Genomic DNA, 26,383 nt, shown 5'->3' on the forward strand with positions numbered 1-26,383 from the left:
TCCGTGGAACATAGGTGCATGAATTGCCTGTGAACGAAGTTCTGGGAAAACGCATCTATTTTGGTGGAAAGATAGTCAGGTTCGACCAGGTTAGGCACCTGTATGGTTGCTATCGTCAAGCATTCCACTAGCCTTTCAAGTTTATGGATATGGGTGATCATTCGACAATCGCTTGTGATGCACAGCACTGCCCGGTTCCGCATCACTTTTGATTTATACCGATCATGTCAGAGACACTGCTGAAATGGTCATGCACTTTGTGGGCGACGCATTCAGCTACGCCTTACAGGTGGCCTGCGCTGGCGTGACCTAGTGCACACAGGGGCGCGCACTGGCGTGACCTAGTGCACACAGGGGCGCGCGCTGGCGCCAGTGAGATCGCACTTTCCTTTGTCGTCTGTCACACTGTCATACTGACCACCGCGGCTCCGAGCCGCTGACGTCTGAGCTGGGCTTCCAACCGCCATCAGTTCTGATCAAAACACCAACAGTCGCATCACTAGCCAGTAAGCAGCGCTCGGTGCCATGCTTAAACACTCCCAGAGTGCCGAGGGTTCATCTTGAGTATCGACGAAGGCTATGCCGCCAGTGCCAACATCCATTACTTAACACGTCACACCCGTATTGCTGGCATCGCTGAGCCATTTCCCATACAATGTCGTCTTACAGCCGGTGAGCTTGGCCCGAACATTTTCGGGCCACGCACGTCGGTCCTCGCGGCTGCGGGCGCGCGCCGCCCGCCTGTTTGACAGGTGAAACCCGACCGCGGCGGCGTGCTCACGCCGCTGGCGCAGCTGGCGCCGCGGCACAATGGCCGCGCACCGCGCCAGAATGGGGGCGCGCGCCGATCACGCCGCACGTGGGCCGGGTGGATGAGCGCGCACGCCGGCCGACCGATCCGGCCACACCAGCGGCGTCCTGAGCGGCCGGCGAGTAACGGTCACCTGCAGTGCTGCCGTCTGCCCCGGGCGCTACGCGTGTTGTGGGAGCGGTAGGCCGACCTCAAGGCTCTGCAGCTTAGGGCCGACTTCCCACGGCCACGACTCGCTGTGGGAGTTCAGTAGGGTGATGTCTTTGCGGAGATCACACGGCCCAGGGCACATATCAAGAAGATTAATGACGATGTTGGACCGTTTGAAGAATGTCTGTTTTCTAAATTTTGTTGACTGGCGGCAGCACTCCTGATTGGCGCGTCAAGTTCAAACATGGATTAGACATAGACTTCCGAGGTCCGCTTCCCATATTCATCCTTTCGCTTTCTATTGGAATTGACGACACGCCATAACCTTGCTTTTAGCTGCTCCATCTGCGATCGGTGTGGTGGGCCGTCAAAACATCGACCAAAATAGCACTATTAAGCTCTTAAAAAGGTATGATAACCATCAATTCTATCTCAACAAAAGCGCTAACGCCATTGGGCGCAGAACGTTTCCAAAACATCATTCCACCATGACCCGACAACACAGTGCGCAAAATGAACACAGAAATCAGAGGGCCCCCAACACCTGAACCATCATAGATCCGACAATATGATGCGCTGACGCCCGACAGTCCGTGGTAAAGCTGACGGGCGCTGGGTACAGAACACGCCACTGGTGGCACAGCTTCATCATAAATGAGCCTATCGAGATACCGGGGACACCGCCGAGTACCCTTCGTTTCAAATACCTACTCTCCAAGCGCCTCTTGCCGATATTCTCCGGCAACGGGGAGCTATTTCGGCTAAAATGCAGCGAACGTTTGTGTGGAATTTATTCACTTCTATGACACGCTGATTTATCACACTACGTTGATCACGGATAGTGACACCAACAAGATGCCTTACAAGATGTCCAATACATGGGACGGTGTGGCGATACTGGTGCAAAGACACGAACAGGGAAGAGGCTCCTGGCACCACCCGCGAGCGTCCATAGTCCGGTCCCGCATGGGACCAATTTTAGGCTACGGGCAGCACCGGCGACAAGACCACAACCGACGTCAATTTACAGCTCCACCGCACTTGACCCTGCATACGGGTGACCTGGCCGCCACACCGCCACCTTAGTACATCGTGTCGTGCGAGTTTATCGAGCGCGGCTTCTTGATCTTCTCCAGGTTTTTGCTGATGACGTCGTGAAGCGTGGAGTAGCGGTTGCGGATCTCGACGAGCGTGAGTCGCAGCGAGATGAACTCCTTCTCGTCCATCTCGCAGACGGCGCGGCGGTAGTCGTCGAGGTGCGGGTACTTGGCCACCTTGGAGACCAGCTTGGCACGAAAGCTGTAGTAGCGCGACATCTCGTGGAAGTACGTGGCCGCCTCCGACTCGGCCGAAGACACCTCACCCAGCGTGTCCTCCTGAATCGAGACGCCGAAGTTGTTGCCGTCCTCTATTTTGGGGATCATGTAGGTCACCCACATTTTGAGCAGATTCGTCTCTTCCATAACTTGTCGGATTATCTGCAAACAAGGGTCAGACTTAACTTGGTGAGGAGATAGGACAGCGTCACCAACAGAGCGGGCAGCAGCCAATAACCGATTAGCATATAAGTCACACATCCCCGCGATTCTGATAGAATTCTACCACATTCACGACTGATGTGATCGCCCCTGAGGTTCCCACGCTAACCAATCTCAATGTTGTCTGTCACAGCCGTTCTTTAAATCACATCAATGGTTGGATCATGCCTTGCGTTACATGCAGTGCTGCCATCTTTATAAATGTATCATGTAGGAGCTATACATTTGCGTTAATATGACCAGAAAACACATTATTATGTTTCCTGCATGGCGAAAATAACAAATACAGGTCAGGCCATCGAAACACTTACTCTCACACACAAAATTTAAGCACACTCATTAATTTGACGAGACATCCTCGCTGGACACGACATTTCAAGAGCCCTTGGACCGCCATCCAGGCCCACCAGTTCGCGCTCGGCGCTCTCACCGGCTTGAGCGTCTCGATGATGTCGGTGATGGCCTTGTTGCAGGGCACGGCGCCGCTGGGCAAGACCATGACCGGCGTGCCCTCGACGGCCGCCGCGTCACCGCTGGTTCGGCGCCGCTTGGCCGGCTGCTCGCCCTCGCGCTCCGGCTCCGGCACGGGAATGTTCAATGAACTGTGAAACTGTGACAGATCGGTGGCTGTGAATGGTGACTTGGACAGCAGGTCGTTGAGGTGTAGGATGCGCTGTGGGAACACCTCCTTGACCAGGCGCTCGCCTTCTGCCGTCACTGTTTTCTTGAAGTCCTCCACCTTCGCCTTGGCCTCTTTGGCTTCACTTGATGACACCATGGCTGGGAATGTAAGCCTGGAAAGCCGACAGCATTGTCATGATTCAAGGCAAACCTGTGCATTTAAGATTGGTAGAAAGTGGAGTTACATGTGTGCTCACTAATACACACACACACACACACACACACACACACACACACACACACACACACACACACACACACACACACACACACACACACACACACAAATGTATATATATATATATATATATATATATATATATTTATATATATATATATATATATATATATTGGTCAGCAGTGGAATGGCCAAGGCTCATTCAAATAGGAAAATGGCTCCACACATGCCAGACAAATTCATTTTAAATCACAATTTTTTGCAAAGCCAACACCCACTGGAATTTGAGATGTGAGTGCATACAGTTGCGGCATGCATTTCTTCTGAGGTAAGGTGTTTGTCACAAACCGAATAATTTGTGTTGGGGTTATCATCTTCATCTGGTTTGTTAGAACACAATGTTTTGGCTAGTTTTCTGTCTGTCTGTTGTCAGACATTATTGTGTCCTAAGATGAGCTGGATGACATTTTGCATTCAGCCATGTGTCCATCATAACCTGAGTTCTCTCTTTGGAATTTTACAAAGATTACATGTAATGTGTACATTTTGCTAGAAAACCATACATTGTGATAAAAGATGAGCATGACTGGCATGTGTGCAGCCATTTTCCTTTGTCCATGAGCCTTGGCCATTCCACTGCTTGACCATCCCCCTAAATATTTGACCACTCACTTCCAAAATAACCAAAATTTTCTTAATGCACAAAACCTGTGTTTTAGTGGAGTATGCCCAGGTTCTCAAAACCACCCTAATATACCAATTAATATCATAAGATGTCATGGTAGTGAGTGGCAGTGGCATATGGCATTATGCCCACTCAATAAACTGTGAAAAGCAATGACCACTAATGTGCACCAGAACTGTTTCCCTAGCCACAAACAGGCAGCAGTTTCCTGAAAATGTTGCATATAAATGATAAGAATGATTGATAACATAAAAAATATTATATATATATATACATATATATATATACATATATATATATATATATATATATATATATATATATATATATATATATATATATACACAATGCATATATACATATATGAAGATGAGCAATACAACTGACCAAGCAAAATGCATAAAATCAGCCAAATAAGAAAATGCAGTCCATATCACTGTTCCATAACTACCAATCAGTGGCCAGTTTCACTCAACAATAGCTGTCATGATAAATATTTATACTGCTAGTTGACTAAGACCACTGATATCAGTGCTGCAAGCAGGAAATCAGATACCTTGTATTTTAGTGTATCTATTCATGTCCTGTGTAGTATTCACAAACACAGTGGCCTCACACAAACAATTTTGCTATTAAAAGAACAAAAAACTCAATTCACATCTCTCTTTGGATAGACAGAGAGCCAAGGACCCCACAAACATGACACAGGAGCACACAAAAGCGCATGATTTAACCATGCTGACAACAGAATACAACATTGGGGAACAAATGGGCATCATTAAATAGAAGAAAAACTTATGCCATCCAGCACAAAATCCTAAATGAACTATACAAAGACATCTGTTGGGTACTCAAGGCTGTCCTGACTTTCAGCTGCATATTTTAAGGGAGGGGAGTAAATTTTAACACCTTCCCATTGCAACACAATGATTACACTGGAATAAACCAGCCTACCCTGCTTTCATTGTGTGAGGTATTAGGTGCCAAAAAGGAGGTGCTCATTTAGCACTCAACTGAGCTTGGGTTGCAAACCAGACTTATTTGTTGCTTGTCAGGGCTATCAGCCAACAGCCCATGGCCTGTGTTTTGAAACATCAAAATAACTCATGATTGAAATCACACCTGAACAAACTGCTACATTGTTCGACCACCTCCTTTGACACGTTTCGGTGACGACCAAAGCCCCCTCCCCATTCATATGTCAACACGATGTATGGACGGCCCGAAACCCATTACATCTGCGTGTTTGCACCTGGCCATATTGGTAAAATGTGTCACGGCAAAGACATGCAAATGCCAAAACAGAGCTTGATACCACCTACCCGATGAACACTTCAAACCACAGTTGGTGACACTTCCTCCCCTGCAATCCCCACGGATCAGCACCACGCACGTATCAGCATTAGTCAGGGAAATACCAACGGCCCTAGAAAGCAGAGGGGAATCCTACACCACGCACTGTGTGCTTAACGCTAGCAACGAACCTGGCGGCTAAATTAGAAAGCTTGGACCTGCGTGTGAAAGCTTCAGAAATTCACACGTAAGTTTGCTCATGTAGAGCTCAGAGAAAACCTTCAAGTTCTGAATTTTTTTCGTTGGCTCTATTTTAACATTAATAGGGGAAGAATCAGCACATCGACGTAATATTGAGAAGTGTTCCTGTCGACGCGCGCACAGTTGACTGTGCATCGTAATCATGACAATAATGACGCGTATCATACATTGCTCGTTCGGCGCAATAGCGCAAGACCCTACCGAGAGCCTCTGCATAAAGCACAAATCACGGACAAAACGAGTAAGAACGGCGCCCCATTAGCCGGTCACCACAAATTTGCTAAAAATAACGAAACTGGACGCTTCTACCGCGTGAGATGAATTATAGCCAAAACAAGCATTTCACCAACGATTGCACTTTTGCTACCAACGTGATCGTTTTCACCTCCGGTTTTACCGCAGGCTTTAACCGTAGCAATAGACCGCGGAGAGGTGGCACGGGGGCACGTGGCCATCCTTAAGTTCCCGATTCGGGTCCCTTGGGACCTGCGGTTAATGGCCCAATTTGAGAGCCCGAAGGGCCCTAAAGGCCCGCCGGAGGCCGTATTCTGGCGTTCCGGCCCGCACTCTAATGCTAGTAAGAGAGTCATGCGGCTGATAAGGGGCCCTAAGTCGACGAGAGCGTTACGTCGGTCAGACGCCATCAGCAACGCACAGTCGGCTTCGTGGCGGTACTGGCCTGAGGGCCCATTTCGCAAGCAGGGGACAAAGCCACAGCCAGCCATTTACATTGATCGGGGCCCCAGCGTCCATCAGGGCCCCACAGCGCCTAACGGAGCCCTGGGTTGACAAGGGGTCCAGATAAAGGGGACAAGATCGGCTGTCTTCTGAGTTGATATGGTTCTATATGTTGGTCAGACATCATCAGTACCGCAGTCAGCTTCGTGGCGGTACTGGCCTGAGGGCCCCTTTCGCAAGCAGGGGACAAAGCCACAGCCAGCCATTTACATTGATCGGGACCCCAGCCCCAGGGCCCCACAGCGCCTAACGGAGCCCTGGGTTGACAAGGGGTCCAGATCAAGGGGACAAGATCGGCTGCCTTCTGAGTCGATATGGTTCTATATGTTGGTCAGACATCATCAGTACCGCACAGTCAGCTTCGTGCCGGCAGGGCAAGACGGCCCACTTCTCAATTAGCCTCAAAGCCGGGGCTGGTAATTTACTCTGGTCGGAGCCCCTGTATTTTTATGTTCCTCTGTTAGGCCCTCAGTTCCTAACAGAGGCTGCTGTGTTCGCAAGGGACCCCGAGCCGACCAAGGGTTGTGTTCGATGAGGTCCGAAGAGGGGCCCAGGTGGCCCAACGGAAATGACCTGAAATATCAGTCAGAGGTTTTCTTGGACCGTTTGAAGAACTCTAAGACAATGCGGGTGTTAAATAGGCCAGGGGCCACCAAGGGCGAATGGTTGATTCCCTGGAAAGTTGACGTCCTGGCCCTCCAGAAAATATTGCCCCTCATCCCGAGAGGCGCTGGCGCCGGCGGCGGTGCGGCCTGGCGCCGCTCCTGGTTCGCAGTGTGGGATGTTTTCTGCTAACACTTTTGTTATATCCATCACAACTACTGGAAACGCATAATGTTAGCATGATTCACGCACTAACTACGCGCGCTAGCGGCGACGACTTCAGGAAACAATATACCTTATTGTAACATTGCAAACAGCTTTACGAACCTGGAAAGAGAATCACAGATGGATTTAGGGAATATTTTATTACTCCAAAACCGGCGTGCTTTAGTCAGAAGGCTACTTAGTCCCGGCGATCCGGACAGAGAATGATGAGGAAATTAGCCGTGGCGCAATACTTACCACTCACCGCTGACGACGCCTATGGTTTGCGGGTTGTTTACGTTTGCTCTGCCGACCCCGTCCAAGTCGCGAGCTGGTACAGAGAGGGAGGTGAGGCCGCAGCTGGGTGTGAAGGGACCTCAACCATCATGGCGGCTCGGCTTTCGGTGAGCAGTCTGCGGAGTATGCAGCGTTCTCACGGGAGCCAGCTAAGAGCCAAAAGTCATTATTTCCCAAAGAACAGTGTTTTGTCTAGGCTCGGGCATGGTGCAGCGCCTCCGGTGGGCGTTGATGGCCGCATTGGTGACGGCGCCTGACGCGGTGCGGTGTCGGCGCAGATCGAGGCGCACGGGCACCTGCTGAGATGGGGTCGAGGCTCCGTGCAGCAGCACCGCCGCGTCTCCGACCTGTCGGCTGTGCGCTGTCGGGCGTCTCCGAGACCTTTCTCCGACATCCCGGGCCCCCGCAGCCTGCCGCTGCTCGGCTCACTGTGGACGTACAAGACAGGTAAGCCGGCGCGTGAAGTGTTCTTTTTGCCACTTCTTGACGAACATCTTTGACCTCGCCAACTTTTACTCTGAACGATCGTAGTGTGTGTGTGTGTGTGTGTGTGTGTGTGTGTGTGTGTGTGTGTGGTGGTGCGTGCGTGCGTGCGTGCGTGCGTGCGTGCGTGCGTGCGTGCGTGCGTGTGTGTGTGTGTGTGTGTGTGTGTGTGTGTGTGTGTGTGTGTGTGTGTGTGTGTGTGTGTGTGTGTGTGTGTGTGTGTGTGTGTGTGTGTGTGTGTGTGTGTGTGTGTGTGTGTGTGTGTGTGTGTGTGCTTATGACTCGTCACTCGCTCACTCACGTCACTCACTCACTCTCTCGTAACTCAATGTTGCTCACTGTCGCTCACTCTTATCTAACTTTTCACATGTTTTCCTTGAAACATGTGTGTAATATGGCTTCACTCGCACAGTTATCTGTGTACATAAACTGATAGTTAACATCTTTTAAATGATTGAACTGAGCTCAAGCTACACTCTACACCATCTTTGCCCTCGGCATTGTCTACCAACGTTAATTGCCGACCGGAACAGTGCAGAGTCTGCTGTCAAACTTGGTCTTATCACAAGACGTCAGCTTCTCACGCTTTCATTCAGCTTTCGTTGTCATGGCCTGGCTTGACAAGAACGACGAAGTGTCGCAGTTATGCCGCCGTCTGACTTTTACTGCCAGCTATGAGCGTCTGCAGACCGCGGTGACCGCCACCGTACTTGCAGGACGCTACGACGTGAACCGGTACCACGAGGCTTTGCGCAGCATGTACGAGCAGTACGGGCCGGTGGTGCGCGAGAGGTTTGGCACCAGCACCGTGGTGCACCTGTTCGAGCCAGACCTCGTGAGGTGGGTCGCGAGACCTCTCCGAGGTCACCATCAGCTGTGCAGCGGCAGCCTACGCACCAGACCGTTCTCCGCTTTAGGAAATTTATCGCGGAAGCAGTGGCGACGCGTTCTCTGAGTGGCTTGAAGTGGGATGATTTTTGCTTGGGTGATTTTTTCACAATTTCGCTTTTTCCGGATAATTCCATTTGACGTTACGCCATGTGATGTAACGCCGGATAACGGTATGACGTTTATTTTTCCGAATATTGTTAGGGTAGCTGCCCTTTTCCCAGCCCAAAGTCGATAGGGAAAATAAACTTTTGCACCGTGATTAGAATCATTCAGCGAGGCCTCATCTGGCCAGATTAAATAAATAAATAAAGAAGTCAACATATAGTAATATGTATATATATATATATATATATATATATATACACAATATATATATATTATATTATATATATATGTATATATATATATACAATATAACAATATATATATATATACATATGTGTGTGTGTATATTTGTGACTATTTGTGACCCACACCTATCGACGCCTGTCATCATGGGCGGTGTCGTCACCAAGTAAGCACGACGGTTGCGCTTCGCTCCATCAGGCAGGTGCACCAGCAAGAGGGAAAGTATCCCGCAGTGCCGCCGCTTCAAGAGTTGGTTCTGCTTTACCGACAGAAGAACAACATGAGTCTGGGACTGGGAAACACGTGAGTCTGGCTCGAACCGCCGGTGTTCGCGCTTGGTGTCGGCCAACACAGACATTAGGTGATGACGCCTGTAGCGCTCACTGCAGATCAGAGAGGGAATAATGCCCAGCCTACTTAGTGCATTGCATCAATGAGCAGTTGAACTCTGCGCAAGATTTCACGGCGTGATACCAAGGACAAACACTTCGGTGCTCATCGAGCTCCACGTCCGCCTAAGCTCTAGATGAGCAAGAAAGCTTGGACTTTAGATTATTTTCTCGACATTTTGAATTGCGTGTTTCTGTTGAGTTAGCTACCAATAATCAAACTTTCATACACCCAAAGATGCTGGCTAAGCGACGTGATATAGGCAAACAATGGTTACATTGGCAAAGATCTACGTTTTAAGCCGTGTGCATGGTCACGAGTCAACGAGCCACTCATGACCATGAGCACAGTTTGAAGCCTCGTCTTTTGTCACTAGAACAAGGACTTGCCAGATAACGTTATCTAACTAGCACCTCCTGGCACACTGTAGGTCAATTCTTGTCGGTATTTTAAAACTCTCAGCCCATATTGTTCAACTGAACTGTGCTAACATCTAAACTTCATGCGAAGACTTAACTTTCAAGGCAGCGTGCCACATTTAACGGCTTTCGTCACTTGCTCAAAACTAGACTGAAACTAGCTACCTGTTTCTGGAGCCTATACCCGACGGAACTCTGAGCAGCGGAGCACAGAAGCCAGTGCTGCTCAGCTAACTCTCATATCTGCCACAGCAACGGCGAGGCTTGGTACCGTCTGCGGAGCGCGGTGCAGCAGCTGATGATGCGGCCCAGGGAGGTGAGCTGCTTTCTGCCTCTGGTCGACACAGTCTCCCGCGCCCTCGTGGACAGAGTGGACCGCGACCTGGACGACACTGGGCAGGTGCCAGAGCTCACACCGCTCATCTTCAAGTGGGGCCTCGAGTGTGAGTGCTGCACGCGTTTGGGAGCGGCCGCCGGCCGTGGTGGTGATAATGGCGGGTGTTTTCAGGCGCATCGATTTCGTCGTCACGCTACAGTCATTATTAAGCGTATCGACGTGTGTGTTGGTAGACAGCGATTGGTGTGCGAGTGGAGGACAGCTGCAGAAGCAGCAAAGGCTGCTGTAAGGGGCTAGTGCTGCGCACCGTGCCTATCATTGACGGAAGACATCTCGACGGTGCTACATACCTTGCCTATCACTTGACAGAAGACACCCCGACAGTGCTGCCTACTGTGCCTGCCACTTGATGGAAGACATCTCAACAGTGCTACCTACCTTGCCTATCACCTGGCAGAAGACACCCCGACAGTGCTGCCTACTGTGCCTGCCACTTGATGGAAGACATCTCAACAGTGCTACCTACCTTGCCTATCACGTGACGGAAGACACCTCGACAGTGCTGCCTACCGTGCCTATCACGTGACGGAAGACACCTGAATAGTGCAGTGTGCTCTGAATATCACTTGGTAAAGGACACCTTGATTGACTTGGTCAGATGCGCTCGGAAAAAGCAGATTAAGAACAGATCGATCTGCCCTGCTTGCCCTGACTGCTCGACCTGTTCAAGACGTTTGGATGCCTCGATCGTGCACCGTCCTGAAAAAGCTCACCCGATATGGCATATCTGACCTCTGATTTAAAGGCTGCCTCGCCGAGCACAGTCAGACCGTACTGGGATGGCAGGTAGCGAATGTCTGGATGGTCTGGACTCAGGCCTCCTGGCGACTTGAGCTGCCATCTGTTGGATGGAACCTAAACTATGTTTCCCTGCGGATGCACGCAGCGTTCTAGAATTGCCGACTTTTGGTGTAAAGCAACACCTTATAAGGAGGAATTCTCCACTCCTTTTTCCTATATTTTATGGGAATTTTTCACTCCTACTTGATATTGTCTAACCACACATACCAAACCTACATTTCCCTTTCAGAGATTTTAAGATGGCATCCGAAAACCGAGCTCACTTGAACCCATCAGGCATAAACCTGAGGCCTCACCGAACCTGTACATCTATTGCTACAACCTGCCTCGCGTACATCTGAATCATGCCGATATATGCACAGAGCAAGGGCACCAGGTATCTCCGAGCCTGAGAGCCCCAGCGACTACAGCCGCTTGCATGCATCAAAATTGGTTTGTTTACATCATTGAAAACAATTTACAGCTGTGTGCCAAATGCAGGGTTTTCACACATCCCCTTTTTTTTTGGGGGGGGGGGGTCGCACCACACAAACATCCTACCAGCAAAGCAAAGCCTGGTACAAGCACCAGTAAAGTCTGGAAGATAATTTTACTCCATGTATTTCTTTTACCCCTAAGAAACTTGACCACTAAATTTCACCACTCCCGAAATGTAGGAGTGGAAAATTCAGCAAATTTGACCGAAAAACTGTAGTGCTTCATATTTTTAATTAGTTTGTTTTTCTTGGACTGATGCGAGTGCGGCATGACTTCATCTTTCCTTTCTTTCCGATTGTCTTTAACGGCACTATCTATGGCTTAAAACGTTGACCAATTTCTCCGCAAAATGTGCCAACTGCAATCTTGCGCATATCTCATACAGAAATTGGATTCATTCGCCTGCCGCCCAAACGTATTTGATATGTATCCAAATGCGAACAATTCATGAGGAATGAAAGAGATAATATGATGCACGGAACTTACGTTAACCGACATTGTCGCCCTGTTATACCCCTAGACAGCCGTTTTTTCATGGCGGTACCCAAGAACGATAAATCTAAGCTTTGGGACAGACCTGTCGCAACCAATACAGAAATGTTCGGTAGCAAAATTCTGCCCTCCGAAACTGTGTTTTCTCATGCAGATCTGCTCCTACTTTTCCGAATTTTTGTCTTGCAGGACGGTGGGCATGACTGCTATTAATACTTTGTGGGTGGTTTGGATCACCCTGTCTGTCACCAAACTATGCGAAAGATGCTACCTTTCTGTTTATGTATAGGGGGGGGGGGGGGGGTAGCAGAAAGAAGCTTACCCCCTAAAAAGCCATAAGTTTCTCCTGTGGAGCAGCTAGCTGCCCACCATACCTGCTTTTAACACATGAGTTGTGACCAGATTTAGCCATTTTCTGTTTTGATCCATCAAGTTTTTGTTCATAAGACAAATTCTGATGTCCGAATACATGCAATTAAACTATTGTATTCCATACTCTTAATTATTTACCTCAAATTTGTTGCAATGGTCCCTCATGTCTGCCTTAACAAGATGTCGTTCATGGCTGCCATGGTTTGCTGTCTGGCAAATTACTGTACTGTATATATGCACTTTTTAGCACATGAATGCTCTAATCTGCATAGCATAATTACAATGCGCGGTAGGTATTAGCTTTCAGCAAATAGTCAGACCATCCCATTTAAAATGCGAAGCTAACATTTCAACCTTTAAGTCAATAAGTATGAATAACCAAACTTAGATGGATGCCTTTACTGCAACTGAAAAGGCAAGCAGCTAAACTGGCTTTGTGACCATCTATAAGTTATGTTATGTTTGGAGAAGAGCGGTTGTTTTGTGGAGCATACCCACTATTTTCCTTGACAGAGGCTGACCACGACAAACAGATTAGGTTATTCAAAGTGAATTGAGAGGTTTGCATTTGTGTGTCGTCAACTTTGTCTGGTGTCAACAAGCTGACACAGATGAATTGAACCAAAACACAAGCTTAAACCAGTAAAAAATGAGCTATATCATGCTTTTATCACAACTGCTGCTGTCAAGAAATAGGTGAGCTAAGCTGAGATGATGTTTAAGATATAGGCTATTGTAGGTTAGGCTAAGTTGGTTAATTACACGGCAAGTACCAGAAGGAATTTTACAAGAATCAGTGACTCACAAAGGCTGCTGCGATACAAACACGTAAGACGGGATGAGGTGAGGTAAAAGTTCTTTTGGTTAGGCTTGGTAAAGTTACTTAAATAGAAATAATCATTGGTATTTTGCAAGTAACAGCGACATAATATTGATATTTCCTGAACATATTTCAACAGAAGCCAGCAGTATGTTGTGTTTGATTTGTTGATGCATTGATGTACAGGAGTCCAAGGTGTTTTTGTTTGAATGCTTTATGCCCGTTAAATTTCTTGCTGTTTTTTGTCGTTGAATTTATTTGCTTTGTTTTGCGTTAAGAAAATTCTTTGGAAGGGGAGTAAAAAGTGCGGCATCAAAACATTGATGTTATACAGTTGTTGATGCTTATTACGCTATGATGAAATTACTATTCTTTAATGTTTTCTATTTCACTGCAATGACCTACAGTGTCGAAAAACAAGAGCATTTTGTCATGTTTGTGATATTACTTCCATGCCAACTTGAAATGTATGTCATTGTTTGCGGCAGCATTTCCCACTAACTCATAAGTTCCACTTGTTTAATTTAATTTTTCACTCCCGTACGATCTTTTTGCGATGAAATTTTTCACACACCTATTCCCACGCTAGGTCAAAACCGATTCTAGCTCACTGGACGCACACAGCTGCTTGAAAGTTATTGCTCTGACCTGAGCAGTATTGTTGAGTTAGAAATGCCCATCGACAAATGGCCGTAGGGCGCACTCACAGCGGTTTCGATAAAGTTGGCCAAAATTGTGTGCTTCGTTTCTTTCGCATTAAGCGGTTCAATACGAATTCATTCAATCCCGGAACGTCAATCACATTCTTAACCCTTCGAAAACTGCACGTCCCGGGTAGCTCACTATAACTTCCGAGGGTTATTGAACTGCATCATCAATTAGAGTGCATCAATAGTCACGCCTTGCAATGACCAAACCCCTTAAAATTATGGTTATGGATGCCGACAACGATCTTGGGCCTCTCAGGTTTTCGATGTGGTCAAGTAATGCTTTGGTTCGCTTATTCGGATCAGTAAAGCAAAAGATGTTATGCCAAAATACGCCAAAAAACACTGTTTTTTGTCATTGTACTTTGATACTTGCTCTCCACGCTTTCTATATTGCTTACCGGCGTGTTCTCTTTACCCCCTCCTCCATCCATTGACAGCAACATGGTGTGCAGAAGGCTATAAACGTGAAGGCTCGAACTCCCACGAGACAAAAGAAAGCTGTGCGTACGTCAGGGTCTGAAAAGCAGACGCAGGGTTGAGACGCACAGCGTTTAAAAACAATCATTTGGTGATATCACACATTCATGAACTTATCGGCCAAAAAGCACAGAACGGCAACGCTGGACCGATCCTCCACCCCGCGTCTCGAGGAAGGCAAGGTAGCCTTCCCCACCGTGCCATGCTGGCGTGGAGTGCCCCTCCGGTCCCTACAAGGCACTGAGCCTCATTTAGCTCTGTTGTAAATTTGTTGGTGACCACATCGCTTGTTGTGCACATCTATCGCGAGGACATAAGTGATTGTCGCTCCACTTTCCTGAGCGCGATGCGTGCTGAATGGTACATTTCTCGCAATAATGTTGCGACTTGACATCCCACTTGCGTGTAATATCACCGAGTGCACAGAACAAACCAATAATACTGGCGAATGGGGACCACCACCGCGTGGCCTGACCGGACCCCGCGCGCCGACAGCGGCCACGCACGTGTGCGCGGAGCGGCGTTTCGGCGCGCTATCTGGTGGCGCCGACGAGCGGCGAGCCGAGCAGCTGATCGCCGCCAACCGCCAGGTGGCGAAGGTCGGAGGCCGCCTCAAGTTCTCGCTGCCGCTCTACAGATACGTCAGCACGCCCGGCTGGCGGCAGCTGGCTGCTGCTGAGCGCCACTTCAGCAGGTGTGGCTGTCCGTCTCGCTGCTGGGCGAGCCGCCGAGCTCACCGTCACTGGCAGGCCGCCACGGAATGCGGCGTGGGTTATGCCGTATCTGGAGTCGCCATGGCGCGCCGCTCTCAAGATGGAAAAGGTGGACCAGTCGGCGCGCGATGATGTCGATAGGCTCTGCTCGATGACTTGTGTCGCGCTCAACAGTTTGTCTCTCAATAGCCCACTTTTACTTCTGATCATTTGTTCTTTTTCTTCTTGTGTTTGGTTGTTCATTTGTATTTGCCCTCCACTACGGCTGCTTGTACCCTAACGCCTAGTCTTTTCAGTCACGTTCTCGTATACCCTGGGTGAAATGTCAGTGAGCTCCTGCAGAAACGGCACTTCCCCTTTTCAGCGTCACAATAGAGCTGTTCGACAATGTCATCAGCGAAATTGAAAAGCTGGCTGAGGAAGGCAAGCTGCAAGACGGCCAGTACAAATTTCTCTGCTTTCTGATGACCAGGCCCAAAGTGTCCAGGAAGGACGTGCTCATAATAGCATACTCTATGTTCAACGACGGACTCTCTACGGTCAGTTGTCATCATTCATGGCTTTGCGGCCAAACAGTAATGATCTTACTCAATGTAAAATGCGTTTTGCAATGGGTTAAAATGCGCCTGACTACAAACATACATGGCGGATTTGAGGCTTTAACTCATAATACTGATCAGCAGATGCTACTACAGCACCTTTTTCTTTTCCCAAATATATCTTTCGTACACCGACTTTCTGTGAATCCCTGTTCCGTTCAGCAACACCAACATTACAATGACTGTCGACGAGTATCGCTAGTGGTCCCACCTTCCGTATGGCTGGAGTGTGTCTGCGACTGGTGCTGGCTGCTCGTGCCATCGTCACTGCTCGTCCCACGACAGACCGTGCCGGCCCTGCTGTGTGCGCTGTGGTGTCTGGCCCACACGCCAGCGGCACAGCAGAGCCTGCACAGCGAAATCACCGCCGCGCTGCCCGGCGGCGAGGCCCAGGAGGTCACGGCCGACGTCATTAGCAGGCTGCCCTTCGTCAAGGCCGTGCTGAAGGAGACGCTGAGGTGAGTCTAGGACTTGTCCTAGCAGTAAGCGAGATCCATTCAAGAACCAGTTAGGGGAGGCATTGTGTCGCTCATTAGTCATGCCCAGCGGTCTTGGTAGAGGTATGCTCGCGTTCAAGGGTTCCGCTGTTTCAGTGCAAAAGGGCTGTTAAAAATGTTTCGACCCTGCACTAGGTTCGGAGTCCAAGCCGTACTTTCAGGCTCCCTGTTGGCTGATGAGTAGTTTGATCCCTTCGTCCCAAAGCTGCAGTGGCGTTTAGGATAAACCATAACAACACGGTGTCATTTTCTGTTACGACGGCAGCATTGGAACGAAAGATACCCTACGACTTGCAGGTATCCAATCATTGCAGCGAACGCCGTATTTCCGATAGATTTGCTACATCGAATAAAAGATAGTGTTCGGATGTAGAATTTGATCAAATTCCGGCCGCCTACCGACAGATACAAAGGATATGATGGCAACAGTAATGTGACTAAAAATACTCTGACAATATAATGGTAATATCAGGATCACAGTTTGCTCTCTGACACTGAGCATTACCAAATGGACCAATCACTATCAGTCTTAGTGTGAACAGCCAATTGCCATTTCTAGACCTTCTGATTGACTCATCAGATGGTACATTTCAGGCAGATGCTTACAGAAAAGCCACCAGCCAGAGTAAATGCATGAGTGGAAGGGACATTTTCCAGAAACATATAAGAAAGGAATCATTTGGGCTTACATCCGCAGGGCTTTGATATATTGTTCTTTGTGGAGTACTTTCGATGGGAGCTAGACCATTTGCGTCAAATGCGTAATAATGGATACACAAATGCTGAGTTTGCAAATGCCGCGGGGTCATTACACTGGGTCCTTACCAGATAACTTGCTAAAAAAATAAACACTCTTTGGGGATTGTCGCGAGACATTGGAATTTGGAAGTAACGCTTGGAGTGTTGTTGTTAATGGAAATTAATGCTCGGAGTAAATGCAATGAATTTGAATGAAAATGGTTACGGATTTTCGCGCATAAGTGGGGCTTCTTATAGATAGAGCCTCTTGAAACAATCATATTTTTCAAAATCAGAAATGATGCTTTGCATGCTTTTGAAATAGTTCTAGGACAAAAAAAAAATCAAAACGCAAAAACTCAAATCACACGAAGTCAAATGGAGGGAAGTCGAATAGGAATCAGCTGAACGGGATAAAAGTTAATTGCAAAAGGTCAAACAAGAAAAAGTCAAAAGGAGCAGAGGCCAAATGAAAAAAGCGGAACAGGCCAACAAACAAAACACGTATCCTAGCCAGTCGCCCGTGATGTCTCAGAGTGTACGAATGCCCTACGGGCCCTTGGTCAGTTGTTCGTCCAGGAGAGCTAGAAGGCCCTCCACGCCATGGTAGATGTCTTGACGCGCCAGTTTCAGCTTCCAGTTCCAGCATATGTGGTGCGGCCATTATGTCTGATAAGGAACTTTGGGGAGTGTAGAAAAACCCGCCCATTAGAGTGCAGGCAAAAAAATGAACCGTCATTGCTACATATATTTCCCGAGGTGGAACGATCACGACCTTATGTACTTTTTTATTGCAACACAGGGTCTCTTAATCCGGAACAGGGCCGTTCTGGAACAGGAGGTCCCTTGATACATAAAGGGATCTCCTGATCCAGAACAGGGGCCTCTATTTATAGAGGGTGCCTCCTAATCCGGAACAGGGACCTTATGACTCATAAACGGGTATAATGAGCAGAAACAGAAAACCTTAACAGAAAACGGGACCTACTGATTCAGAACAGAACCTGCCTAGCTCAAACTGAGGCTTCCTGATTAAAAATGGGGCCTGTTGTTGCATAAAAGAGGCCCCTGAACTCAAATAGGGACCTCAAAGCTCAGCCTAATCCACGGGGCCTCACTGACCTGAATTTTGATATGTGCGTAACTACATAACTTCAGGTTGGGTAGAAGGGCCCTCCCTAAATTAGGGCGACAAACACATACTATCGTCCTCCTGCCGGCAGACAGAGGACAGTCATCTCACTGCCCTCCTTCGCCCTTGCTGCATCGCCCTCGACTTGCATAGAGCTGCGTAACAGCTGTATATTGTAAATAGGCTTCAAAAGCGTTTGACGGATGGCGAAACTAAGGTTTATGACAACCTCACGAGGATTCAGAGGATTTGGCAAAAAACGAAATAAACATTACAAAACCTGCGTTAGCCCCATCATTAGCATAGGGTGAATACCACGAGCGTCGCCTACCCAACGGCTTTTACACATGGGCCAAATGCATGTCACTGAAAGCACGGGCAGAGTGCATCAGATGCAAGGGTGGGCTCGAGGGCAACACACATTTCCCGCGCCCTGCGACCTTCAGCCTTTTATATTAACATACTTTGTCACAAAGTGTCAGAGGTGTCCTTTGAAAGACACTTCCATTGGCGTACAATACTGTGGTTTGGTCAGGCCCCGTCGCGGCGTCATGGCGAACTTGTTGGATATACTTTGTAAGGCCCTCGTGCAGGCCAGTAGCAGTTGCCTGAAAGGTCGGTCGTAGGAATCAGGAGATTGAGCAGAGCGGGAGGAACTAGCCCGGTGCCTGAATATCAGGCATAGTTCACCGCAGGCCAAGAAGCAGACGCGCATGCTGGCGACTAGCACGTGAATGAAAGACACCAGGTCTTACAGCAATGCAGCGCCTGGCAGTCATCAGCGCATTAGGGTATAGTCACATCCGCTGCAACGTGACGGCCACGTCACTCGTACGTACCCATTGGAACAGGTCTGAGCGAAAACGCACTGCGCACACACCCAGCGGTACATGCCGGTTCTGGTCCTATTTCAGACTGTACCCCATCGGCACGGAGGTGTCGCGCATTACGGATCAAGACATGGAGCTGGGTGGCTATGTCATTCCTGCAGGGGTACGTACTCCACTAGGCCCTACGTTATCGGTGACCCCTTACGAATGCCACAAGTTTTCAGTAATCAATGGTCAAAGTGGATGCCATGGCGTTCCTTTCCTTTCAGCGCGCGGTACGCCGCAGTTCCAAGCTTTGACCCCTCCTTGTAACTGCTGGAAAGTCGCTAAATCTCCACTATCGTATAACCTTCAACCTTGTGCTAGTCATTTTGGACGTTCCACAACATTGGTGCATGCATTATGTGACCACAGTTTAATGAGCGTACGGTGATTAATGTGCTAGAAGCGAATGGTAGCTATAGACTGCTGGCATCGCAGTCCAATTCCCAACCAACCGTGAACGACAGACTGCGGCTCTGGCTCCGCCACGAAGGTTTGCATAGTTTGCTGTTTGCAAAGATAGAGCGGCGAACGTTTCAGCGAATGGTGCCTGCCTATTGGAATGCCAGGCCATGCCGTCCATTGGTCAAGTGATTTAGCACCAAGCAAGACCGTTATAAGCAGGCACAAATAAACGTTGAGTGTTTAGCGAAGCGACAAAGGAAGCATGGGCAAAGACGCATGATCATGACGCCCAAGTTCGTGGTCAAATAAAGCATGCGGTAGAAGAGGTTGCCGGGGATTCATATCCTCGTTTGAATTCACGCACTCGCGGCATGTTCCCGATTCTAGCCTTGTCCTTGTTTCCAAGTGTCCGTCGTGGAGACAAAGGCGCAGCCAGAGCACGGGCTGACGGAACTTGAGTCGTCCACTTAAATGCCCGGAGTGCCCCCTAAATGAACGGCAAGAGCCCTGCTGAGGTTCTTTGCCATGACAAATTCTTCCAGTTTGGGGGCTGTCTAAAAGTCCTTAAAACAGAAATTCTTTCGGAGGCACTTTCTAAGGAAAACAATGTCTTTGTGATAGAAATGCCTCAAATGTAGAACCCCTCGGGTTGGCCCTTCCCTTAGCAAATGTCTAGCAGTGCCTTTGATAAGAGGCAGCCACTACCTTGCAGGCGTCACCGGTGTTGAGGTCACTCATGTGTAAGCGATACCTCAAATACGGAGCTTATTTTTACCGCCATCTGTGCCCTGTTAATCCCTCCGTTAGCCATTTTGTGGTTCATGGCGGTGCTCAATAATGCCAAATCTAAGACACTCCAGTTTCACTACCTCACCACGCTACATTATCCTGCTGTACATAGCTTTAGGACGGACCTGGTGCAGCTAGTACAGAAGTGCATGGTAGGGAAATTCTGCCCGTCGAAACTGCAAACCTCCTCTTACTTATTTCACATTTTAATGTTGTAGGTCAGGGGGCATGATTAGTTTTTACATTTTGCTGGTGGATTGGATTGCCCTGTCAGCAAACCATGCGAAAGATACTGACCTTTGTGTGTGGTGGGGGGGGGGGGGGAAGAGCAGAAAGAATCATGCCCTTAAAAAGCCCGTAAGTTTTCCCTGTGGAGCAACTAATTGCTAACCTTACCTGCCTTCAGCACATGATTTGTGACCAGATTTAGTCATTTTCTGTTTTAATTCGCCGGGTTTTGTTCATAAGATAAATAATGTTGCACAAGACATGTAATTAAACTATTATATTCCATACTTTTTATTGTTTGCCTCAAGTTTGTTGAAATGGTCCCTTATGTCTGCTTTAACAACATATTGTCCATAGTTGCCATGGTTTGCTGACTGGCAAATGACTGTACTGTTGATGTGCATTGTATTTTTCAACGCACGAGTACTCTAAGCTGCATATCAATTGCAATACGAGGTAGATATAATTTTTAGCAAATCGACTGTTTCATTTAAAGTGTGAAGCTAGTGCCTCAATTTTAAGGCATTCAATATGAAAAACAAGACCTAAATGGATGTTTTCGCAGCAGCTGAAAAGGCAAGTAGCAAAAAATGGTTTTGTGGCCATCTTCAAGTTGGGTTACGTTTGAAGGATAGTGTTTTGTGGAGCGTACCCACTATTGCCATTGGCAGAGACTAACCATGCCAATCAGAACAAGTTTTTCACAGTGCTTTGAGAGGGTTTGAATTGTGCGTTGTCAGTTTTGTCTGATGTCAACAAGCTGACGAAGCAAAACACAAGTTGAAATCAGCCGAAAATAAGCTTTATCATGTTCTTATCACAAGAACTCGTATCAAGTTACAAGAAACTTAGACAGGATGAGATAACGTAAGGCTTCTTTAGGTTAGGCTTAGTAAGGTTACTTTCATGGAAATAAGCATCTGTATTTTGCAATAAACAGTGACATTATACTTATCATTCTTGACCTTATCTAAACGGACGGCATGGATATGTTTCATGATGTTTATATCTCCTGACCCCTATCTCAAACAGAAGCCATAGATATGTCTGTGACAATTGATTTGGTGATGTGCTGATGTGCAGGAGTCCGAGGTTTTTAGTTGTTTGAATGTCTCTTGTTGAATTTGTGGTCGTCCTTTCTGTTGTTGAATTCCTTTGCTTTGTTTTGTGTTTAAAAAATCTTGTGAAAGGGAAGTGCAACATGCACCATTAAAACGTTGGTGCTGCATGGTTTTTGCTGTTCATTACACTTTTATGAAAATTACTATTTTTCAATGAATTCTGTTTCACTGTAATGACCTACGATGTCAAAACGTGTTTGTCGTGTTTCTGATATTACATCGATGCCAACTTGAAATGTATGTCTTTGTTTACTGGAGCATCTCTCACTGACTTATAAGTTCCAACTTTTGTAAGTTGAATTTTTCACTCCTGTACGGTCTTTTTGCGATAAAATTTTTGACTCTCACCCTAGTTAAAAGCGATTCCAGCCCACTGCCCGTTTCTGAACATCCAACCCCCGTCTATATACGAAAGGGGGAATGGGAAGCTGACGAAAGGTGCGCTGAAAAGTCCGCCCTAGCTGCGTTACGCACACTTTGATCCCCCGGTCACTACCCCAACCCATCAGACCCATGTATCACTAGTTGTTAGCTGACAATTCAACACCAGCCGTCCGCCAGACGCACGTGGACCTGAACCAGTCGGTGCAGCTACGCTCAGCCAGGTGGTTCGCCGACCCGGAGGACTTCCGTCCTGAGCGCTGGCTGGGCGAGCAGAGGAAGGCCATCCACTCGTACCTGCACATCCCGTTCGGCCACGGCACCCGTATGTGCGCAGGTAAGTCGGTATCCAGCGGACGGCGGTGCCGGCCGGCGCTGAAAACCAGACGGAACGCTACTTCGCATGGTGCTGGTGGCTGCACGTACTTTGTTCGTAGTAGGTGACTGTTAGACACGTTCGTGTCTGTGACAGTTGCCTGTGTGCGTATGGATGCGTATTGAAACGTCCAGAGCTCATAACGTCCAGCGGTCAAAAAGTCCAGAATCGCAGCATCCAGCGTTCACAACATCCAAAAACCGTCCAATATCCCTGGACAGAGGAGACCCAGAGACGTCATGCGGCAGAGTGCTGCACAGTTCAACCACTATGCATGGATATGGACAACGTTTTGTTTCAGCACACGAACTTTGCCGCGTCCGCACGTGCTTGGCCGTTGGCGCATTAAACAATTCAAAACTTTGACCCCTCTCTCGTGGCATCGGAAATAGCTGGTTACTCGGCAGTAGCTGCACGGTAATCGTGGAAAGTACATGTCGGGGTGCCTGCTATTTGGTAATAAGGGCTATGGATGAAATAAGTCGCGGTGTTTGGTTCGGTTATGACCTGTATGTGTCGGTGATGTTTCGCAACTCATTTTTTTAAAGGAATTGATGACTGATGTGTGACGCTGACTGATTTGATATCTTGGTTGGCGCACATATAGATATCCAGCTTCTGCCACGCTAACCTATATTGTTAGTGATTTTATTTGTCCGTTTCCCCTCCCTCCTCTCAATTGCAAAGTCTTTCACACACTTCTGCAGACGGGACTTATTGTGAATTTTACATGTTTTTATTCTCAAAGAGAGGGGGTGGGGTCTGTTTCATTAGCTGAGTCAGGATACTACTCCCTGGTGAGACATGTTAAATGGCCCAACCTGCAAACAATTTGTTTCTTCAATTAGGTACGTTTTAAACGGGGCGTGGTTTACCAACATAAGTTGGTTGGCTGAGCGATGAAAATAAGAAGCGTATCGTGATAATATGCCGACAAATTGGTTTCTCTCCGAATTTGCCTCACTCTTTCACAAATCTGCAGGCTGCAGCCCAAGTTGCGGCGAACCCCTGCAACTTGACAGGGAACCGCACACCTGGTTGCAAGTAAAAATGAAATAAAGAAACGAACGTTGGCAGCGAATGTATTCAACTGCCTGCCAAGCGTCATGCAAAACACTGCGCACGTGTCGCGCTTAAGGGCGCTGTTGATTCATCATCTGAACAGCGTAGCCGAGTACCGAGCTGGTTTGCAATATATAGGCTGTCACCGAGCTGGTTTGCAGTATATAAGCTGAATGAATTGGGAGAATCGTGAGCTTGCACTCGCCATCCGCTTCATTAATTCTAACACGCTTTCTTCCTTTTACGCTTCAGAACCTCCTAAGCAGGGGTGGTAGAACCCGCTGACTTGGTGGATAAGGTCGGCGACAAAAATGCATATACTTACAAGAAACTTGGTGCCAAAAATGTTTTCGGACAGCAAATTTTGCTGACGGCCAAGACGAAAAAATACAGTACACTATTCAAAACATAGCATGGGGTCTTCATACATAAATGCTATGCCTCCATGGTAATACATTTCGTAACACAACACAAGCAAACGTTTCTGTAACGATTCTTTACCGTACTCTACGGCACCCTGGTATCTTTCCTAGGTTTCATTCCAACTCGGCGAAAAAATATCCTATGATTTTTAGTTGGTCGGCCGGCTCGGTGACATGTCGGCGACAAATCAAAGTATTTCATATGGCTCGGCCAGTCGGCTGATTCGCTGTTTTTTACAGCCGACTCACAGTGCCCCAAACTAGACAATGTACAGTACTGAAACAGATATAGATATGGGGATCCATTTGATCGCAAGGGCGTGTTCAATTGTTGCGATGCGACTGACATGAGGTGAGCGGTGACTTTCAATGCACTGCTACTGTGCAAGTGGCATTCGCATTGCAGTGCCATGAATAACTGCCTAGGGATTAATTTCTGGCCCTGTTTACTTCGTTGCCTGTGCCGTGATTCAGCATCCTGTCCTCAGCGACGAGAAAAATTGACAGTTCAGGGTAAGTCGGCGGGATGATCCGGTGTAGGTGTACTTTCCTACCTAACGTTAGAAAAAATCACTGCACACCATTCGTCGTGTTCAAGGCGGCACATATCGTAAATAATCTCAAAACAGGTAGAATCATGCTCCTACCTTCGAATTTCAATAACTTCGATGGTGGGCTCCTGAGCGCCGCGCGCACCTCACCGCCTGGACTCCCCAGCGCCGTTTCTGCGTTGCCGTTGCGTAAATACAATATTTCTGCTTACCAAGAACTCTACAAAATGTACGGGACCAAGGTAAACCATTCGTCATGTTTAAGGCGGAACATATCGTAAATAATTTCACAACAGATAGAATCATGTTCCTACCCTCGAATTTTAATAAATACGATAGCGAGCTCCCGAGCGCCGCATGCCCCGCACCGCACTGCCTCGACTTCCAAGCGCCGTTTCTGCGTTGTTGCGAAGGCACAATATTTCTGCTTATCAAGAACCATAAAACATGTACGGGACCAAGGTAACAATAATAAAGCAACCAAAATCGTTTCTTATCGAGTTTAGGTACATTTATGAAACACGCAGGCCAGAATAGTCCAGAACATATCCTCAACTAGCCAAACCTAACCTAACCTAACCTAACTTAACCTAACCTAACCTAACCTAACCTAACCTAACCTAACCTAACCTAACCTAACTGAGAATAGACCAGAGCCTAAGCTAAGCTAAGCTAAGCTAGCCTGACCTGACCTGACCTGACCTGACCTAACCTAACCTAACCTAACCTAACCTAACCTAACCTCAGAATAGACCAGAACCTAAGCTTAGCTAAGCTGACCTACCCTACCCTAACCTAACCTAACTAACCTAACATAACCTAACCTAACCTAACCTAACCTAACCTAACCTCCCCACCCTATATCCCCTTCAACCCAGCATCTCATTGGCATCCATGTTCCATGCCATATATAGGTGCCATATAGTGAGCTTTTATTTAGCTGCCATGTTCTCATTTTGCTTTACACTCCCCACCCAATCCCCATGCAACCCATGGTCCCGTTGGCGTCAAGGATCAAATTTCATGGATTCTTGCTACCTTGTCCCGGTACATTGTTATGGTTCGCAGTAATGTTGTGACCCGAGCAGTAATGGCGCCGGTGTCGCGGGTGCTGTGTGTGTGTGCGGCGCTCGGGAGGTCGCCATCGTAATTATAAAAAAATTGAAGTTAAGATCATTAATCTACCTGTTTTGTGATTATTTACGATATGTCCTGCCTTAAACATGACGAATGGTTTACTTTGGTCCCGTACATTTTGTACAGTTCTTGGTACGCAGAAATATTGTATTTACGCAACGGCAACGCGGAAACGGCACTGGGGAGTCCAGGCGGTGCGGTGCGCGCGGCGCTCGGGAGCCCGCCATCGAAGTTATTGAAATTCGAAGGTAGGAGCATGATTCTACCTGTTTTGAGATTATTTACGATATGCCATGCCTTAAACACGACGAATAGTGTACTATGATTTTTTCTAACGTTAGGTAGGAAAGTACACCCTGACCGATGATCCGATTAAGGTAGAAATTGACCTGTGATTATCCAAACCGCCTTTTCAAGACACCGAAATGGCTGTTGACTCTTTGAAGCAGTCAAAAGCGGCCAGCCTTCTTCACTTTCGAAGAACCTTGGATTTGATGTTGGAGTCTGATGGCACTTCTCATGAAAGGGAATAAATAGCAGGAGGTGATAATGGTTCTGAAGTACAAATTTATGGCATTTTGCGCATGCCCTAATTGAGAATGGTTACCAGTCACATAGATCTTCAAACCAGGATGTTCCTACTTCTTATTCAGTTCAGGGCTCCACCCCCCCCCCCCCCACGTTAAGTTTGTGAAGGAGTGTGCTAATCTGGGGGGCATCCATATTTTGAGGGCTACATAGCTATCTTCAAAAACTCTGCCCCTCCTTGAAATGTAGTTACTTTACCAGTGTTTTGATGGCTTTTAAGCAATTATTATCATTTCAACCTTTTGCTAACATGAAT

General features: G+C 47.7%; 2 protein-coding genes across 2 annotated transcripts; one reads left to right on the forward strand and one right to left on the reverse strand.

Annotated features, from left to right (window-relative positions):
- Positions 1-1,735: 1,735 nt before the first annotated feature.
- Positions 1,736-5,494, reverse strand: LOC119108637 (proteasome activator complex subunit 3). The gene is made up of 3 exons (XM_037232247.1): positions 5,366-5,494; positions 2,930-3,293; positions 1,736-2,439 (listed from the first exon to the last, which is right to left on the reverse strand). The coding sequence occupies exons 2-3, from the start codon at positions 3,275-3,277 to the stop codon at positions 2,044-2,046; spliced, it is 744 nt and encodes a 247-aa protein (XP_037088142.1). The 5' UTR covers positions 3,278-3,293; positions 5,366-5,494; the 3' UTR covers positions 1,736-2,043.
- A 1,985-nt stretch (positions 5,495-7,479) lies between these two features.
- Positions 7,480-22,721, forward strand: LOC119107077 (putative cytochrome P450 CYP44). The gene is made up of 10 exons (XM_037230436.1): positions 7,480-7,546; positions 7,718-7,886; positions 8,639-8,762; positions 9,360-9,464; positions 10,223-10,413; positions 15,012-15,210; positions 15,594-15,768; positions 16,114-16,286; positions 19,110-19,188; positions 22,172-22,721. Exons 1-10 carry the CDS (start codon positions 7,529-7,531, stop codon positions 22,433-22,435), a joined length of 1,497 nt encoding a protein of 498 aa, XP_037086331.1. The 5' UTR covers positions 7,480-7,528; the 3' UTR covers positions 22,436-22,721.
- Positions 22,722-26,383: the final 3,662 nt, after the last annotated feature.

Source organism: Pollicipes pollicipes, unplaced genomic scaffold (assembly GCF_011947565.3).
Source record: "Pollicipes pollicipes isolate AB1234 unplaced genomic scaffold, Ppol_2.1 Scaffold_6686;HRSCAF=7923_pilon_pilon_pilon, whole genome shotgun sequence".
NCBI classification, from domain to species: domain Eukaryota; kingdom Metazoa; phylum Arthropoda; class Thecostraca; order Pollicipedomorpha; family Pollicipedidae; genus Pollicipes; species Pollicipes pollicipes.